At 48.6% G+C, this 18,925-nt stretch overlaps 3 protein-coding genes and 1 long non-coding RNA gene across 4 annotated transcripts; 1 reads left to right on the forward strand and 3 right to left on the reverse strand.

The window, feature by feature from the left end:
* Positions 1 to 636: 636 nt before the first annotated feature.
* On the reverse strand, positions 637 to 3,426 carry LOC122391149. The gene is made up of 3 exons (XM_043384823.1): positions 3,334 to 3,426; positions 1,059 to 1,170; positions 637 to 953 (listed from the first exon to the last, which is right to left on the reverse strand). Exons 1-3 carry the CDS (start codon positions 3,391 to 3,393, stop codon positions 694 to 696), a joined length of 432 nt encoding a protein of 143 aa, XP_043240758.1. The 5' UTR covers positions 3,394 to 3,426; the 3' UTR covers positions 637 to 693.
* Positions 3,427 to 8,039: 4,613 nt separating this feature from the next.
* Positions 8,040 to 10,781, reverse strand: LOC122391158 (ice nucleation protein-like). Its single transcript, XM_043384838.1, has 4 exons — positions 10,393 to 10,781; positions 10,087 to 10,159; positions 8,548 to 9,714; positions 8,040 to 8,295 (listed from the first exon to the last, which is right to left on the reverse strand). Exons 1-4 carry the CDS (start codon positions 10,641 to 10,643, stop codon positions 8,110 to 8,112), a joined length of 1,677 nt encoding a protein of 558 aa, XP_043240773.1. The 5' UTR covers positions 10,644 to 10,781; the 3' UTR covers positions 8,040 to 8,109.
* Positions 10,633 to 16,006, forward strand: LOC122391160. The gene is made up of 3 exons (XR_006258293.1): positions 10,633 to 10,748; positions 15,129 to 15,258; positions 15,918 to 16,006. It is a non-coding gene; the product is annotated as an uncharacterized LOC122391160 (long non-coding RNA).
* On the reverse strand, positions 14,826 to 16,794 carry LOC122391159. The gene is made up of 2 exons (XM_043384839.1): positions 16,610 to 16,794; positions 14,826 to 16,263 (listed from the first exon to the last, which is right to left on the reverse strand). The coding sequence occupies exons 1-2, from the start codon at positions 16,789 to 16,791 to the stop codon at positions 15,831 to 15,833; spliced, it is 615 nt and encodes a 204-aa protein (XP_043240774.1). The 5' UTR covers positions 16,792 to 16,794; the 3' UTR covers positions 14,826 to 15,830.
* Positions 16,795 to 18,925: the final 2,131 nt, after the last annotated feature.

Consider the following 18,925-nt stretch of genomic DNA (forward strand, 5'->3'; position numbering starts at 1 on the left):
ATGCCAACACCGTCAAAACGGGTCAATTCGCCGTGTACAGATGATGAGGCGGTATGGGTGGTCATGCATTACGGCGCTTTGCGGAGTCTGACCGCAGTGCGACGGAGTTTCGGTAGCCATTTAAAAGGAGGAAGGATATTCCGTCAAAAATGTCTTTCAAACGGGTAGTAGAAAGGTTCCAGAAGACTGGAAACACGAGACCAGCCCCGACTCCTGGCCGGACGGCGATCCCAGAGAATCTGGTTGAAAAAGTCAGACGGAAGGGTGGCATAGTGGAGAACCCGTGAAGGGTGCTGAACTGAAAGTTATATGTTCATCAGTCCTACTGGTCTGCTGTCTCATGTGGTAATACTCATGAGCCATATTGTAATACATGTCACTGAAACATCGTCGTTTGAAAAGCAACATTCATTGTGAAGGACCCTGAAGCTTAACAACGAATTGACCTGTTTTGATGGTGTGGACATTGCACGTACATAAAGAATGCAGTTGATGATTCGTCATAGTTTTTATAAGGATAAAAAAACCGAAAGAATTTGCAACAAAATGAATATGGAATTTATGGGCATACGAATAGCTGAGGTCATTTTAAAAGCTTATCAAAAGTAACGTTTATTGTGAAACACCCTGTACTTAGTTGGAGCAGTCAGCCTACTCCAGGCAGCTCGGAGCCTCTTTGGCATGGAGCCTATCTCATCCGCCCTCAGCACATGAACGTTCATGAGGGTGGCCGTACACTGGCATGCCGTGAATGTCATTTTCTGTGACAGGACGGAGAAAACGATTCCCCACAGGAGCAGTTTGTCCTGGCTGCTTAGCCCGTTCGTCTTCATGACCTCCGTGTTTTTCCACACACAGGTTCTCGCCCACAATACAAGGCCACGCCTCCATGTTTGTTGGGAACACCGCGTCGTCCTCACCCAGCAGCGACAGCAGAGCTGACACAGTATCATCTGCAAGGGAAATGCACTGACTTAGCTTGCGCTCCGCAAAAAATATTTTTCAACATTCAGCAGTCAGTACCTTATCGCTTTGAGAAACGTGTAGAATGAACTCACCTCCACAGCCGGTCTCCAACTTCACGCGGTCCAACACGTCTCGGAGACGCTGTGCGCAGTCGGCTTTGACATCTCCTTCCCAGCCTGTCAGTCTACCGAACTCTTTCCACATCTGCAACAGATAGTGCACATTTACTAAAATGGTGTATGTTGCAACTTCAAGTTAACTCACAGTAAGGCATAATGAAAGTTTAAGGTGCGAGTACATGTTTCAGTGATTTACTGCACGAAGATCAGCAGGTTCATTTTCAACTGTGGGTAACGAAGATTATTACCCTTGAAATAAGCTGAGGAGACAGTGCCTAAGCTTCACTGAGTGCAAGCGTTGATATTACACTATTACTACCTATCTCAAACCACCCCTGGCGGCTGGCACTGAAGAAAAATATGATAAACAAAATATAAAAACTAGTAGATGTTTCAACACATATCTTTTAACCCGCGCCCCAGTGGCGGTCTCAGCCAACTTCGCATAGTGGGGGGGGGGGGGGGCATATGTTACCACCCACCTCTAACTCAGAAAATAAGAGGGCTAGAAAGACGCAGTAAAAAGCAGTCGATAGCGCTTAATGCGTACGTTTGAAAGTATTTCAGTCATTTTTCATCTTAGAGCAATATAGGGGTCACCAGAGGTCATCAAAACTCAAAATTTGCCATTGTCATATTTTAGAAAACATGTCGTTATCCCAGGAACTATGATACTACAAAAACGCATGGAAAAGCAATCGATAGCTTTTGAACTTTTCTTTTGATAAGGTCATCATCAAAATTGACCTCAGGTCAACATTTTAGCCTCCAGAGGGCAAAAACTCGAAAAATAGCTGTTTTTACGAAAAATGTTTTTTTTTTCGACAATAACTTTTGACTTAAAAAAGCCACGACATTTCTATTGCCAGGACTGTGTTCCTCTCGCCGAGACGCGTCGAATGAACTATAATTTGACCTTAAAAAGTCAACTTGAAAATTTGACCCCAGGTCAAGGTCATGACCTGACCGGGAAAGGTCATGTTGCATATCAGTCGATGCGTCTCAACAAGACAAACACAATAAGGCCATCCCCAACGTTCTATCTCTTTCCAATCGAGAGTTATTGGCAAAAATCTGTTTGTAGCCTCAAATGATCTCGGATGACCTTTCTAGAGGGTATCAGCAAAAAGGACACCTTGGTGGTCACGGGTGGTCCAAATCATTGTGATTCTGAAATATTTAAACTGTTGCTACGCGTACACACGGATCTAGAGGCATTTTCATTTGTCTCCATTGACTTATAATGGTAAGGTCACGCCACTGGCCTGACCTTAGGTCACGGATATAAAAAAATCCGAGATATACACATTATAGGCGCCTATAACATCATGCAATCCACCAAGTTTAAAACCTCTCTGCCAAACACTGCAGGCTGGACATGATTGCAAACTTGTTTTTAGGCTTGGTCAGTTTACTTGACCTGGTGACCTGACCTGACATGACCTGGGGCCCAAAATTTTACACATTGTCCAGAATTGATGTACCTACAGAAAGCTACTTTAAGCGGCGCGGCCCACGGTTTTTTATTCACACGCAAAAAAAAAAACGCGACAGGGTGGTAACATATGCCCCCCCCCCCCCACTGGGGTGAAGGTTAAACATCGAAACTATGTAGTGGATGCTGATCCAAGGTGATAAAAATGTCATGCATTATAGTTAGATTTCGATTCAGGCCACGTTTCTTTTACCCTTTTGTCCCTTTCACGCATTGCTGCAAAATGTCGGGAATTTACTTTTACATTTTGATACTTCTGCGGTTTAATTTTGGCTATACTGATATACGATTAAAAATAAATGCTTTTGAAACGTGCGAAGCAAAAGAAATATGCATAATGCCTCTGCGGATGAACATCCTACAAACGTGAAGTCGGTACCGATTTCACGTTTGTAGGATGTTTATCCAAGATGTTTGGTCGATATAAGTGAAAATAACTACATACCTTCATCCTACCACGCAGCGTGCAGGGGGGTGTACGTACGTTGGGATCGGTACTTCAATATACTATCTCTGCACCTTCAAGTACCTATCTCACGACTATGATGCACATTCTATGCTACTGGGATCATGAGCATGGTTGAATTAATTCATATTTAAGAATACAAACGTATCGCATTGCACCTACTTAGTATCGAGGCTTCAACATACCAGGCAGCAATTCCAGAATTCTGACTTAAAACAATATAACATCAATTCGGCACAGCAATTAACGAAGTAATCAGACACTAACTTAATATCACAAAATCATACCTGTGATGATCCCGCGGCAGGCTCCATCTTCATCTCACACCACCTCCAGTCTCCACACATCCCCGCATCACTCGTTTCAAACTGAAGCGCGAATCAACACGCCGCGCCGCCGTTCATTTGAATTTACGCATGTGCACGCGCAACCGCTCGCGCTGGCCGGCGGCCGGCTGACCTTGAATCCAAGGCCATATCTGATCCATGGTAACGGTGCTAGTAACACCGTTTAGAGACCAATGAACTGGGAGCTACACCATTGTGTGGCGTTTGCGATATAACGTCTCTGTCACGGGGTGTTGACACCAAATGGTGGTGTTATTTATCCGTAGCGTCAGTTGGTCTGAGGTGGCATTGGTGTTAATTGTCGGTGTTGATTTTGAACACCGAGTAATTGCACCATTCTTCGGCGTTACACCCCACAGTTACACAGTTGAGTTGTGTTACACCCTACCAAAACGCCTCTCATTGGTGCTTATTTTCGTGTCACCGGCACGCGAGTGTAAATTTATTTTCAGTTTACTTAGTACGGGTCAAGGTCAGGTCAGGTCACGAAAGGTCACGGCTTTTGTAACACGGCGGTTTCTCGTGCCCAGGGCGGGGGCGCGCCGGTGTTGTTGTCAGCCCTTGCCAGAAGAGATGCTCTGCCGGTCCAGGTGTATTGTTCACGAGCACAACACAGCGAGATGGTCAGCTACGGTGTCGGTCGAGACCGATGCAGAAACACGTCCGGCGTGGGTGACGGCCGGGGGTCTTCTGCCCTCCCTTTGCCGGGGAGCTCTCGGCTCGGCTCACCCCGACCTAGTTCCTACCACATACTAGAATATAAAACTATCCTGCGTGACGGCCCGCTATTGGATTAAAACATTTTCGCTTTAAGACTCGTCTTGTGATTGGTTATTACTATGTCACCGCCCCTCGGCCCTCTGGTAGCTCTCAGAAGACACGTGTCAGATGAGTTGCCAATCGTCACGCGCTGGCACCGTGGTTGAGGGGTTGAGGGGGCGTAGCATGATATCGTTCCAAGAAGCGCGTCAGAAGCATTGGTGGACATTAACCAGGTCACTATTCTGCGCGGGCCGGCATGAATGACGGATGGCGGGCGTCAGGCTGGCGCGACTCAGCGGCACCGTCGTGGCGGGCTGGAGACAATGAGTCACACATGGATAAACTATGACGCGCCGTTGGGCCGACCGCGGGGTCAGCTGCGGTGAGCTGAGTGCGGGCGGAGAGCGGCAAAGGTAGCGAGCGTTGAAAATGCGAAAATGAAATATAGCCACCACGCAGGTATAATTAGACTACGAACTAATTAAGCCTAAACCCATAAAATATAAGCAGCAATTAATGCAAGGCAACGGCGATAAGCAATGACACACACTTTACACTTTCACTTTCTGCTACATGGGCGTGCGTCACATGTTTTATGGCTTATTGTTCACGCCGAATCCGATGGTAATGGTTATATGTGACCCCAAGTCACTGTGCTGGTGATAAGTTTGCATTGAAAGCATAAAAATCGTTTATACCATACATAACTAAACGAGGGCTAAGAAAAAAGTCGATTTATAACTTTTTATTTTTGACATAAAAATGCACTTTTCTAGACAGGCTTTGTCCCAGGAATCTAGTGGGGGCATTCCATGTCAACCGGGACAGCCAAAATCGGTCACCTCTGCGATTTTGTTCAAACTTGGTATACTTATTGCCTATTGGGTGAAACCTCTGAGGGTGAAAGGATTTTGTCATATGCCCTCGGGCTACAGAAATACGAGCCGCTAAACTTCTGCTTTTTTAACAGAATTGGACGTGTACTGCAATCTTGAAAGATCTATAGCTTCAACATTTTTGAAGCTATTGCTTTCAAACAAACTGGAACGTATACATAAGGAGTTATACTAGCAAAATTTGGCAGTTTTAATATATTTTGAAAACTCTGAATTTATTTTATTTTGAATTATTTCTTAAAATATAATTTTTGAAAAATGGGTACCCTTCGATTTTGCTTAAATTTAGATATTGTCTTCCACTACACGTAAGGCACACGTGCTGAGAAAATTAGAGTGGGCCAACAATAACTTTGGATGATATAGCAACAAGTAGTGCAACGTAGCACGGACCCCCCCCCCCCCCAGGCGGTCGCGGGATATTCCAACGGTGGCCTCAAACAGCAACATTTTTAGTTTGACCTGACCTGGAAGTTCAATGATTGACCTAATAAGGTAAAATTGGGTACCATTGGATTCGTCTCTTCCCAAAGAATCGGTTGGTCTTTGCCGCAAAACTCTATCTCCAGCAGGAACGAAATGGCGCGGGGGGAGGTGGCACCCCCCCCCCCCCTTCCATGTGCGTCTTAGGATGGAAAAATGGCATATGCGGGCGAAGGTTAACCCTCACCGGCACATCGGAGGGTTGATACAGCACCCCTAAGGTTTTTCGCAAATAACTCGCCTAACAAATGGCCGATTGCGACCAAATTTTCAGTACCCTCGCTTTGATGATTTTAACACCTACTCTGAATATTTTAATGACTCTGACCAAATGATCTTTGACCTGTGCCCTACTATTCGAGACCACATTTGGCCGGAATCACCATTCGGTGTATGTCGGCTCGCATTAGCCGCGCGTTTGCAGTCTTTTCGTGGTTTCAAGCGTTCAAACATGTGATTTGATGTTGCTCCCATGCTTTTAGGTGGATTTCAAGGTCACCTGAAGGTCAGGTCAGGTCATTGACCTTTGCTGACCTCGGCTCCCTTTTCCGAATTTTGCATGTTTCTAGGCTAGTTTTTGGGGCTGAATTCGAATTTAGCAACCATTTTAACTTTTGTAAAGTATGTAGTTTTGGTGCCTTCGTAACATGTTACGGAGCTGTCAGATGCCGTTGACACGTACTATAAATGCCCGTCACGACCCCTACTGGTTGACCTGACCTGACCCGACCTGGTCTAAATGCCTAACCCTCGCCCGCACATGCCATTTTCCCATCCTAGAACACACATGGGGGGTTGCCACCCCCCCCCCCGCGCCATTTCGTTCCTGTTGGAGATAGAACTTAGCGGTAAACACCAAAAAGATTCTTTGGGAAGAGACGAATCCAATGACACCCAGTTTTACCTTGTCAGGTCAGTCAGTGACCTTCCAGGTCAGGTCAAACTAAAAAAATGTTGCTGTTTTGGGTCACCGTTGGATATCTAGTGCGCTGCTTATCATATACCAATGACGATGCCGTTTTCTGGTGCCAAGCCAGCTAGAACCTCTTTGTCACACCACCCGACCAGGTTTTTGCTGCTGAGGTCATTTCAGGTCAAGTTAGGTCAAGGTCAATTATATGTGTTTGTATGTCTGTGTGTGTCTGTGTGTATACTGATGTGTGCACCGATTGTTTATGTGTCCATATTACATGAAACCATGATCTGAGAAGCTTTTACCAAAAATGCAGTAAAAAAAACTTCACAAAAAGTAAGTGCTACTTGCCTAAAACGCAATTATCTTAGATGACCTAGGTTGACCTTGACCCTGACCTTGACATCTGTACATCGTCGAACAACATGTTCCATGATAGGTGCGAGGTAAGACTGGCAAAAAAAGGCCGAAATCAAGGTGTCAAAAGCTCACAAGGCCCATAGCCAACGCAAGATGTTGAGAATTGGTCATTTGGGTCATGACATGACCTGAAAAACAAGGTCATATCTCCGAAACCAAAAACCACAGAAACTTGAAATTTTCAGTGGACATCCAGAAAGAATAGAGGAGCAGCTATACGAAAAATCATCCTCCTAGCTCTAAAAATGTTGAGTGCAGAGCAGGAAAAACTACCTGGGGGGTGGCAAACCCCCCCCCCCCCCATATGCGGGCGAGGGGTAAAGACGTCATCTGCGAACAAAACTAACACGATATTCGTGATCAGCACCCCGAAAATCCTCATAGCAGCCATACTTTACGACTTTCTAACAGATCCCGATTTCCTCGACTTATGGGCCATTGACCTGACCTGGCAGGTCAACAAATGATCTAGGACCTTAAAATTAGGATTATCTTAAATTTAAATACATGATGCGAAATTGATGAATGGCAGGCTTTATTTGCTTAGTTTCACGGCGCTGCCCATCAGTTTTCTTTACGCACGCAAAAAAAAACTTGTGGGCAAAGATGCCTTCAACGCCCACGAACTTGTTTAGGGAGAGTAGGTCAGCGCCACGAAGTTATAGGTACCGACGCAAGTGCAGTCAAATTCGGTCGATTGGTCTCCCACGTGAGCCTGCTGGACGCTGGTGCCTCAGGCGACACATACATTAGATTAGAAGATCCGGCTCTGCACTGCTGCATCGAAAACATTTGATATGTAAATGCAATGATGCTAGACGTCTGCTCGCAGTTACATAACCCCCGCACTTAACCCTTACGTAACATTACTGCTGAATGAAGAACACTTGTTTCAGGATTCAGATATGCAAGAGGCTAAGGACTATAATGAAATGATAAATTTGATTAGTCAAAACAAATCTCAAAAAGTACGTGCCGTAAAAAAACAAGCTCCATGACTATCCAAAGTCTCCTTCAACCGAAGCCCCCTGGATGTTGTATGCTTCTTAGTCAGGCCGAGTGTCTCAAATTTCACGCTTTCATCAGCGGACGACGACTTCGTACTGCCGCAGTTCCAGGACGATCGAAACTAAACCCAGCGCTCCCCAACTGCACATACCTCAAAAGCAACGTATAAAGGGAGGGCATTTATTAGTCTAATTGCACGGCTCACATGTATACAGCTATCACGAGTCTCGTGCACTACTGGTAGCAGTGCGTGACCGTTTCCGTGACGGTCACGGGCACCGGCGTCACGGCCACGTAGCGGTACTGGTGCGCGGTCTCGGTGACGTACGTCCGCGACACAGTCGACGAGGTGCTGGTCTGGGTGATTACGTGCGGCACGGTGGTGGTGACGTAGTACGTGTGGTCCTCGTAGCGAGTCTCCTGCGGGGAGCAGAGCAATGGTCAGTATCCGCAGGCGCGAGGGCGCTAGTGATTGGAACGTCTGGCTATTTGCAAGCTCCATGGCTCACATAATGTTAGATGTCATAACTCAACTATCAGTAGTGTGAATTTGTAGTTTGGGTCACTAAGCACATGGAGTCAGATTTCAACATATCTGACAGGTGAACAATCTACAGAACAGATAAGTGAACAGAGTTAAACAGACTAAAATTCAGGAAAAAGGAGTCTCACCTGGTGAGAGTAGTCTGTGGGCACGTCGGATGTCAGGGTGCGAGTGACTGTCTCGTAGAACGGCTGCACCTCTGTCTTGGTCCAGAAGTAGTCGCGGGTATCAGTGAAGATGTGCAGCTTTGTGGATCGCAGCAGCACGTCCGTCTGCCGGACGCTGTTCACGTCCAGCGTGCGCTCAGTCTGCTGCAGAATGGTGGCCGTGATGGTCTTGTCCGGCTGCGCCAGCACAGTGGTCACCGTCTCGTAGACGGGCTGCGGGTAGGCCTCCGTCTCGACCATGGTCAGCACGCGCGTGCTCGGCAGGATCAGGTGCTGGGTGTTGTAGATGGTCTTGGGCAGGTACTCTACAGCCTCCCGGACGATGTGCGTCACAGGCGGCAGGCAGTCGTCGTGGGAGGTCGAAGGTTCCAGCTGGACCCCGAAGCGGCCGGCAGCAGAGCCGCCGGAGCTAGAACCGAAGGACGCGCCACCGGAAGCAGCACCAGAGCCGCTTCCAGAGCCGGAGCCGCCTGCAGAGCCCGACCCGGAGCCGGAGCCAGCACCGCCTCCGAAGCGGTTTCCAGAGCCGTAGCCGGTCGATCCAGATGAGCTGCCTCCAAAGCGGGTTGCAGAGCCTTGGCTGGAGCCGGAAGATCCCGAAGAACCGGAGCCGGAGCCAGCACTCGCCCCAGCACCACCGCCGAATCTGTTTCCGGCGCTGTAGCCAGAGCCGGAGGATCCAGCAGAGCCAAAAGCAGGGCCGGAGCCGGAGCCAGCAGAGTTTCCGAATCTGTTCTCGGTGCCGAAGCTAGCGCCAGAAGAACCAGAAGAGCCAGACCCGGCGCTGCCTCCGAATTGAGTCTCCGTGCTGCTGTAGCTAGAGGATTCGGACGATCCGGAGCCAGTGGCAAACCTGGTTCCAGCCTCGGATCCGGAGCTCTGCCCGCCGTCAGATACGGGCACGAAGCGGACAGATTCCAGGTGGCGTCTGAGGAAGTTGCAGAACGGAGAGTCCACGTTGGGGCCAGTCAGGCAGTTGCCGTAGGAGTCTCGCTCGGTGCGGCGCAGGATGGCGTCGGAGACGGCATCCACGGTGTGCTCGTCAGTCTCCTGGGAGAGCAGGTCCAGCACCTCGTCCTCCGACATGTACTCCAGCATCTCGTCCAGCAGGTCCTCTTCCGCGCGCACCTGCGGGGGAAAAGTCAGTTAGGCATGGCGGGCTGGGAGGACAGTGCTCCGGGCGGGCGTCCGACGGACGCTTACAGGAACAGCGGTGGGCAAGGTCGGGTTGGGCCCGGGGCCATCCGGGTAGCGTAAACATTCCATGCTCCAGTGTTGCGATCAATGAAAACAAGCGTTAGAAGGCCGGACGTGCTGCAAGCTGCAAGCTAGATCTTTGAATACAATTACGGCACCGCAGCCACGATCTTAGGACTGTACAGACTAAAGCATGAATAAGCTGGCTGAAGGCCTTTTAAATATAAGATGAGCTTTAGTATAAAACGATCCAAATATTACGCCGCCTTGACCTTGCGGTTTAGAGGCCGTTTGACGACTCACCTCGATCGGGACGGGTTCAGTCTCCGGCAGGTGGGGCGGCATGGCCAGTGCAGCCGCCGCCAGCGCGCATAGCCTGTGGAGAACGGGATGAGGTCAGGACGATGTGCAACGCCATAACACGCAACTGAAACAGCAATTTTCAAGTCCAGAGTTTGCCATAATTCATCATGAAGCACGTATTTATAGGATCGGTTGAAATTTAATTGCACGGTATAAAACAGGATTACATGAAGCACACGTCAATACTGAATACGGTTCAACACATAGGTACCCAGCTGACACCTCACCCTCCCCGTACACACTCACAGGAAGATAATTTTGGAGTCCATCGCCGCTGCCGCTGTCGCCGTGTTTCCCTCCGCACACTGCCGTGAGCCCGCCCGCCGAGACACTGACCTGCGCCCGCGGCTCAGTCTGGGGTCGACTGGGTCACGTGACCGCCGGGCGGCGGGCCAATCAGCGGCCGAGCTGGGCGCCGGGCCGCGTGGAGCGAGGTCGCGCGGCCGGTCAGCCATCCCCTCAGCTCCCCGCCTCCCCCACTGCCCGCCAGCGGACATCAGATCGAGGGCAGAAAATGTTCCACTAGATTAATGCACATATTTTGTCTGAATGTGGTGAAAAGCAGGACCGGTAAGATGATCAAACAGCGCTGCAGTTGCCGAGTAAGTATCCACCGGCCATTAATCCTTGCATCCATTGTCTGTGGGCGGGCAGGCTTATATCATATAATATTTTTTGCCTATATTTACCGATGACGTTTTGAAAATCACGTAATGAATAATCTTAACAAATATTTTGTGATAAAGTCATTGAGGTAGCTTTAAACAATAAAATGTTTTTTTTTTTATTAATGTCAGATGCGATGAAATGATACCATTTGCTATTTTCTATATCTTCAAGCATTGTGTTTTACCCGTATTAGAACCGAAGTATTCGCTGCTAAGACTTGTGTGAAGTTCAATGAATCCCCAACGTCAAAATGTATTCAAAATGTCCTTCCTGTCCCGTGCGTCCCCATAACTGCTTCTAACATGTTCTCATTTGCCTTCTATGTCACCATCTTTTCCCTATATTTTACTTATAACTATGTCCCTATGAGTTACATGCTTCGTTTCATGTAGGTATGCCGTTTCTATTCCTATGCGTCCTTTCTGTTACTGTATATTAGGGCGGGTCGATGAAAAAAGTTTTCAAGTGAAGAGCGATTTTCCTACGGGCTGATCCATAAAACGGTTAAAACATATTTTTTGCGAATTTTTGAAAAGGAACTGGGCGCGCCGTACACGGTTTTTCGAGACCACTTTTGCTAATTTTTCTCGTTGTTTGCAAAATTTAGTAGGAAAAAATCGAGAAAGATACTATATTTACCACTTACCTAGTTCTACATGCTTACCCCCACCTCTTCACAAAGTTTGGAAACCCCAGTGGCAGAATCGTGCTCAGAATAGCGATTAGCATCGGCGATCTGAGCGCAACGAAACCAGCGCCATCTATTGAGCGAGTTTGGCATAACATTGGTTTTGACGGCTTTCCGACCGTTAAAAGCTGACGCAGCCGCTGCCAGGGTATATTGCCGCTGCCACGTCGGGTATATGGTGTTCTTTGGTGTTCCTAGGTGTCTGGTGTTCCTTATTTGACGCTAGGTGAGTTGTACCCATTCGATCCATATACTAAGTTGCTCCGGAAGCTATACCTATAGTGATTTCACCAAGAAAACAGCGAGATGCTTAACTTTGATATATGTTTATCAGTTAAATTAAGTTTTGCAGACAGATAACATCAGTCCAAACCGTATGTTCATTTTTTAATACAATGTAGCCAGCCACCTTACCGTCCTAGGACAGAAAATCACACTTCGATAATTGATTCAAACGCCGGCATGAGAGCGCTGCATTGCGTCCTGATGGCACACATGATGTAACTGAGACGTGCTCTCTTAATAACAACAGCGTATGCTGCCTAAGTTAGGAGCCGGACGGCTCGCTCCACTGCCTGAGTAGTGAGTATGGGTATGCACCGGATCGAAATTAATTTGCTAAGCAGCGGGTCGAAGGTCACCCTCTTCCAGCGAGATTGCTATTGGTGACTCTGTAACGGGTTTTTTGGACCGATCTATGAGCTGCATGTAGTGCATGACTTGTTTATTGCAAAATGCTGATAGAATTGCATATCTTTGTCTCCTGCCTCATTCACTTCCTATACTTTTTTGCCGTAAGTGTCTCGAGTCTTTTTATCACCATTCCTTAGTTCAGCAAGCATCGCAGCGTATGCACTGTTTGCTGGCTGTCTGTATCGGCTAGTGGCAGTCCAAAAAAGTTTCCTATAGTGAGCCCGGTACTTATTCCTGTCGATCACTGGGCAAATGACACAGACCGATGAGCTGAGAGGTCTCGCAATAGCGGGATGCTTTGGAGTAATCCGTCTCTGCAATGTTTACTCCGTAATTTCGGACCACATTGGGACATAGTGAACAACATTGAACTCGGTGATAGTTCGAAGCTGGTCAATATATGTTGTATGATGGGCGATCGCGACGGAATACGTAACTTGCAAGCTGCCAACGTAAGCCATTTTACCAAATTCAAGGGCTCAAGCTTCCTTACTGACAGCTACCTCAGGATTTGTCAAGAGGTGACATCTGCTTCCGGGCTGTTCAGAAGTGTTCTCTGATCTGGACTGCATGGCGTTGCCCGAAACGGCACGAACGGTTCCTGCTCGATGCACAGGCACTCTTAGTAAATGGTCCACTGATCGGCGCGGCTTTAGTCCAGTGGCTTTTCCACAAGTCTTGTAAACTTGTTTAATAATTTGGCCCTTGTCTGATTTTGGTGTAAAATAGAATAAGCACTGACTACCGGCTCATTTACTGAAGCAATATGCTCGTCCAGCAGGCTCGTCCTAGCCGATGATCCAGCACGGCTATCCTATTTATCATGATAAACGACGCATCCTTATGCACGTAAAATGCAGAAGGGCATTTCCTTTGTAATCACTTGCCTATCCGAGAACAGAATGTGAAGTGTCACCGAGGACCACCACGCGGCATTAGTTCCGTTTCGACATGGAGGCTCCTTTCCACTAACTGCAACAATGCCACATGATTGGGATCACAAATTGCGCCGGCGACCGCTTAGCAGCTACTACTGCGGTTATTATGAGGTCAGTTTCCCTCAAAGCTCGATGCTCCACTGCTTGTTGCGGTGGCCCAGCCCCAATAGGTCATCAAAATGGGCTCTGATGGTCCGATGAGAACGCGCGACTCGGGCAGTGATATGATACGCGGATCGCCGATCAGCAGGATACCTCGCAACTCATCCTCAGTCTGCTGTCAGATGAAGCCGGGCTAACTTAGTACCTACTTATTCTGCAATTGAGCTGCTACTGTTCAGTTCTAACACTAGGTTTGCATTAACAAAAGGTTAAATTTACATGCAAGAAAATAATCGAAGCCAAAACTGAAAATAATGCTGCTGAAGTCTCAGCGCAGAATTAAATGACTAATAGGTCCAGCGGACACTATCGCACTTGGCGAATAATGGCTGTGCTAAAGTCAGGTGAACCCCTAATATGTAAATTTCATGGCTAATTTAATTGCAATTGACAGCTTTCACGCTATATACGCTCCTGTGCCTCACGTTTTTTCATCAGCGTCCTAAGATCGCATCAGCAGAATGCATATTGTCTCGACCGACGCAGGTTAACAGTCCTCTCAAGAGATGGCGCTGCAATCGAGTTGCGGAAAACCGATACAGAGAGCATGGCACCATGGCCACAGTTAGAGAGATACAGCCAACAGACTTACAGAATAGGTTGAGGAAAAGCTAAAGTTTCGAGGTATATGTTTGAAAATAATTAATTATATGATATTTGTGCTCAAAACTCGCGTGCAGTGAAAATGTAGCGAAAAACCCGGTTGATTAATTGGCTGCGGCGACCCGCAACCTCAACCAAAAAAATTGAAAAAATTCACACAGTCTTCTTGTGACATGCTCCGTAGGAATTTCGGTCTTCATTTTGTGTCCTCGAAAAAAAGTTCTCGGATGACCCGCCCTACTGTATATCCGTAAATGCCCCTTCTGTTACTTACTTACGTTCATTTTAGCCCCGACTGGCTCAGTGTGTCTTTTTGTCCCCGTCTGCCCCTTCTATCCCCTAGTCCGTTCCGGACTCCCGTACATCCCAATGTTCCTTTTTCGTGTCCGTCTGTCTGTATGTTTCTCTCAGTAATCTCAATGCCTCGCCCGTGTCCTTTCTGCCTGCAGGTTTTGTATTCTTTCTGACTCAGTCTCCTGCTTTCTTTTCATATGCGCTAGAAATACTCCGAAGTTATGTGAATATGAGATAAACTGACTGTACTGACATGAATGATAAATCATCGGTGCCTCTTATTAGGTATGGATTTTTTCTTTTTATAGCTCTGTCTGATCGCTTATTAAAGTGCACAAATAAATATTGTGCACGGGACGAGGAATTGGGATAGAGCGAAAGTAAATTGTAAAAACTACAAAGTAAGATCAAGAATAAGATGATATTTACAATGAATTTTCTTTGTTAGTGCTGCCAATATATTTTGGCTAAACTCTTGTGTAGGTATGTCACCCTCCAGCCATCCGGAATTTCGCTCTCTTTGTTACGCTCTCGCTCAATAAGGCGTTGAGTGATGACTGACGAGTAGTCGTAGAACCACGATGAATATCCCTTCCTCAGTACGATACGACTGCCGAAAAAAGACTGAATTCACTGGCATACTCGGTATATTATCACGTAAAGCGATGATCCATCGGTCTCCATACGAGAATCTAAGATGAGGCAGGTTCTAAATTTGCTGAAACATTACTCACATCGCTTATGCTGAGCGAATCGATTGTTGAGACGATATCAACACGCGATTGAGCCGGCAACAATGTGGTCCGCCTCGTCCGCCTCCTGCAGCTCGTCATAGGTTGCCGTGCAGAAGCCGTCGACAATTTGTCTCCGTGACAGGCATGACATATTCGACTTCCTCGCCGTCATGGTCACGTCCCGGTTTGCACCGACTGCAGGTCTGTCTGGGGCGCCGAATTGCGCCGAGATCGAGGATGCAGATAGGCGGCGGGCTGCACGGGCCATGCACGGGCTTCCCGACACGACCCAGCGCGGCCTCAGCCGTGGCGCGAGGACTCCAACGATACGGTGAGTCCCGATGACTTCGTGCTGACGGTCCGTACAGTGTACACAGCTATTTACAGCAGCAGTCCACGCTGTGGGTTATAGGTAACGCCTCGCCTCTGATTGAGCTAAAGCTTCGTGAAAAAGATCGCATGCACCGGTACGAGACCCAAGTAGCGCATGTCCAATTTTAATATGACCTTGCATAAATTCCACTATGCAAAACCTAAGTATCAGATTATCACAGATGATAATCTAATAGTGATTTTATGCACTCCCACGGAGTGCATATAATGCAGATTTTTCTGTTCGTCTAAAAATCATTTCCGACGCAAAAATAACAGTTTTTATGTTTCCCCATCGTTTTAAAACAGCGACGTTACGGTACCGACCTAACCTCAGGCATATTTTATGAAAAATCCATGATGTATGGATGAGTTGCGAGGACTGGGGAGCTTACCATGTCTTGCAATTTTATCTTGGCCATGCGGAAGTGCTCCTGGCACTGGCGGTGTTGTGAAGCCGCGACATTTTTAGACCGTTCAAAGGAGAGCTGGGGCGCCATCGCCTGTGCCCGGCAACAATCGTCTCTAGTTTCATTTCTCGTCCTGTGCGAACTGTATCAGTATGACACACATGGTGAAGATGCTGTACGAGTGATGAAAAAACATCCCCCGGTCCAGGACGAAGTACCCGGAGGCGGTCAGGTGCAGTTTGTCCAGCACGGGCCGGGGCAAAGGGCGGCGCGGGGCGGCGGCGGCGTGCTTCAGTCGACGGCGAGCCTGATCGGCGGCCTCCGTGGCCCAGTGGCAGACGCTGAAGGTGCGCCACATCAGACCGCTGGCGATGCAGACGGTGGCGAGGGCAGACACGGCGCAGCAGAGCGAGTCGCCGCGCGGGTCGGCAGCGCAGCGCGGCAGGTAGTACACCAGCGACTGGTACACCATGACCGTGATGCTGCTGGTCAGCATCATCAGCGAGGTAAAGATGGACGGCGCCAGACTGCTGCAGAGTAGCCCGGAGAGGCAGCTGCTGACAGAACGGTGGGGTCAGATGTGTGGAAATGGGCGCTACTGGGATGGCGCATCGACTAGGTAGTTAGTTAAATAGTTATTCCTTAGTCCTTGCCATCATCAAAACGGGAGTGGAAGCGCGGAGGCGTAGAGCGAAGTTATCAAGTGCAGAGATTAGTGATTATTTTCACAAAATCATGCACCGACCTACAAGACCATTCACGGGGTAAAATAATTTCAGAGCACCTTTCAAATACTTCCCTAACGGTTGGGGTGTTTCTGCCGGTAACTTTCAATCACCATGTCTACAGCTGCCGGTCCCGGGGATCGCCCTGAGGGCGCCGTGGCCAGTGTGACCTCACCAGAGCTCGTTGTAGACGCCGACCAGGTGCCCCAGGTGGGAGTCGGACACGGGCTGACTCAGCTCTGTCTCCACCCAGCGAGCAAGGCGACGGAACTCGCGCGCCCCCTGTTGGAGAAATACCAGCGGCAGAAGCACGCTCCACTGCCAGAGCGAGGAGAGGTGGAGGCGCCTGTCGAACATCGCCCCGTGACAGAACAACAGTCAGTGGTGACGGACAGTAGTGACAGGGAGTGGTGACAGGCAGTGGTGACAGGCTGGCAGGCAGTGGTAACGGACAGTGGTCATGACTCATGAGAGACTGACAGTAAATTATGACGGAGGCAGTGATGCGACCGCCGGAGTTCGTGATACAACGATGGATGAAGTACACACGTGACAACTTTTAGCCCTCATACTTTTTTAATTGGTGGATTAATTCGTAAACATTTCAACGATATAGTTAGAGGTTTGTAATTGTTTTCTTATGGATGAACAGAAAATACCTATGTCACATTCTTTTTAAAGTTAAGTAGCATGGCTGATTACCTAAAAAAATCAAAATTTTCGAGCATTGATATCAAAAGCATATACAATAGAGGGCTGGATACAGAAACAGAGATTCCTTATAATTATCGGTATCGATTTAGTTCCCTATCGTTTTCCAAAGGAAAGGTGTTATTTGACAGTAACGTCTGACAGTGACACCTGAAACTAACAAGTGGCAGTAACACATGACAGCGACTGAGCGACACATTGTAGCGATGCGTGACACATGACATTGGCACCTGCATGGACATGTGACATATGACAGCGACACCTACCACAGGTCAGTGAGGAGGGCGAACAGGCGATTTTCGTGTTCCAGTCCCATCAATCGGCTGGTTGATTTCCATTCCAGTAGCTGCGCGGTGACGGTGGCAGTGAAGACGGCCACCGGTACCAGCCAGTCCAGCAGTCCGGCGCGGCCGGGGCCGGCCCCCGCGCGCTCCTCCAGCAGGGCCCAGCGCACCAGCAGCCGGCCGAGCCGGCCGCGTCGGCGGTACACGGTCAGCACCAGCAGCAGCCAGCAGGCGGCTCCGCTCATCAGCAGGCCGGGGACCACCACGGCGCTGGTGCTGGTGCCGCCCGTCAGGTTCCTGAACCAGGCCGAGACGCCGGTGGCGGCGGAGAGGGTCGCCGTCACCACCATGCCGACGACGAACATGAGCAGCAGATGGGCGGCCACCAGGGCGGCGTGCAACAGGCGGCGCCAGCGGCTACTGATGGGGCGCGGCAGGCCGTCCTCGGCCTCAGTCAGCGGCCACAGACCCAGCCACCAGCAGAGCTGCGCCAGTGACCGCAGCTGGCGCCACAGCCCCGGCGCCGCCGCGCCGCCATCTGCAGAAACAACAGCGCTGAGCAGCGTCCTTTGACCTGACCCAAGACGTCATCACTATCAGCGACAGCGATATTATTGTGATTTAACATTCATCAGATCTCCACTTAAGACCTCGTTTAAATCGTGCTCGGAGTTAACCCGCGCCCTGGTGGGGTCTGTTTATAACGCGACCTGGTGGGGGGGGCTATTTTTTGCCCCCCCTCGTATCTCCGAAAATACTGGACGGATCCGCAAAATTCAAACGGCGTTCGAAAGGACTGTCAAATTTGTCGAGGGAAACCAAATTTCATTGACCTCGGGGTCACCGATGACGTCACAGGTCAGGTCAAAGATGACATGTTTCACCGTTCACGGGTCTTCTAGGGAATGCGCTATAACACCGAGGAAAACGCATTTTGTCGAGAATCAGCGGTAGGGCGTCAGTTGCCTAGTGGATATGTTGCTATTAGAGGTCACTGGCAATACCAGGTCAGGTCACAGGTCAGGTCACCAAGGGTCACAGGTCAGGTCACCAAGGGTCACAGGTCAGGTCACATGAGCCCAACTTTACTAAGGTTGTGTGATGCATGTTTTATGGCCAATTTTTCATTTCCAACTTAATGGTGTTGGTTATAAGACTATCAGGTACGGCTTAGGTCACTTTCTGGTGAAGTTCAGGTCAAGGTCAGGTCAAGGTCAGGCCAAAAAAGGTCAAATTTTAAAGTTGATAGTTTTGCATAAAATGGGTATTGATTGGATGCAGCTCGTCACGGGGAGTCTAATGGTGGTCTTTGTTTTGCGCTACGGGGTCTAGAATTGCTAAAAATTGAGTTTGAAAATTTGACGGCATCAATTTTGAACAGTTTTTTCGCTATAACTTCGCCAAAAAAAGCGGTATCAATCTCAAATTTGGTATGTGGATGGAAGGCGGTAAGGATTATCACATATATTCCGGTTTTAGCGAAATTCAAAAAACTT

The sequence above is a fragment of the Amphibalanus amphitrite genome, unplaced genomic scaffold, assembly GCF_019059575.1.
Source record: "Amphibalanus amphitrite isolate SeventyFive unplaced genomic scaffold, NRLGWU_Aamphi_draft 000423F_arrow, whole genome shotgun sequence".
Taxonomy (NCBI): Eukaryota; Metazoa; Arthropoda; class Thecostraca; order Balanomorpha; family Balanidae; genus Amphibalanus; species Amphibalanus amphitrite.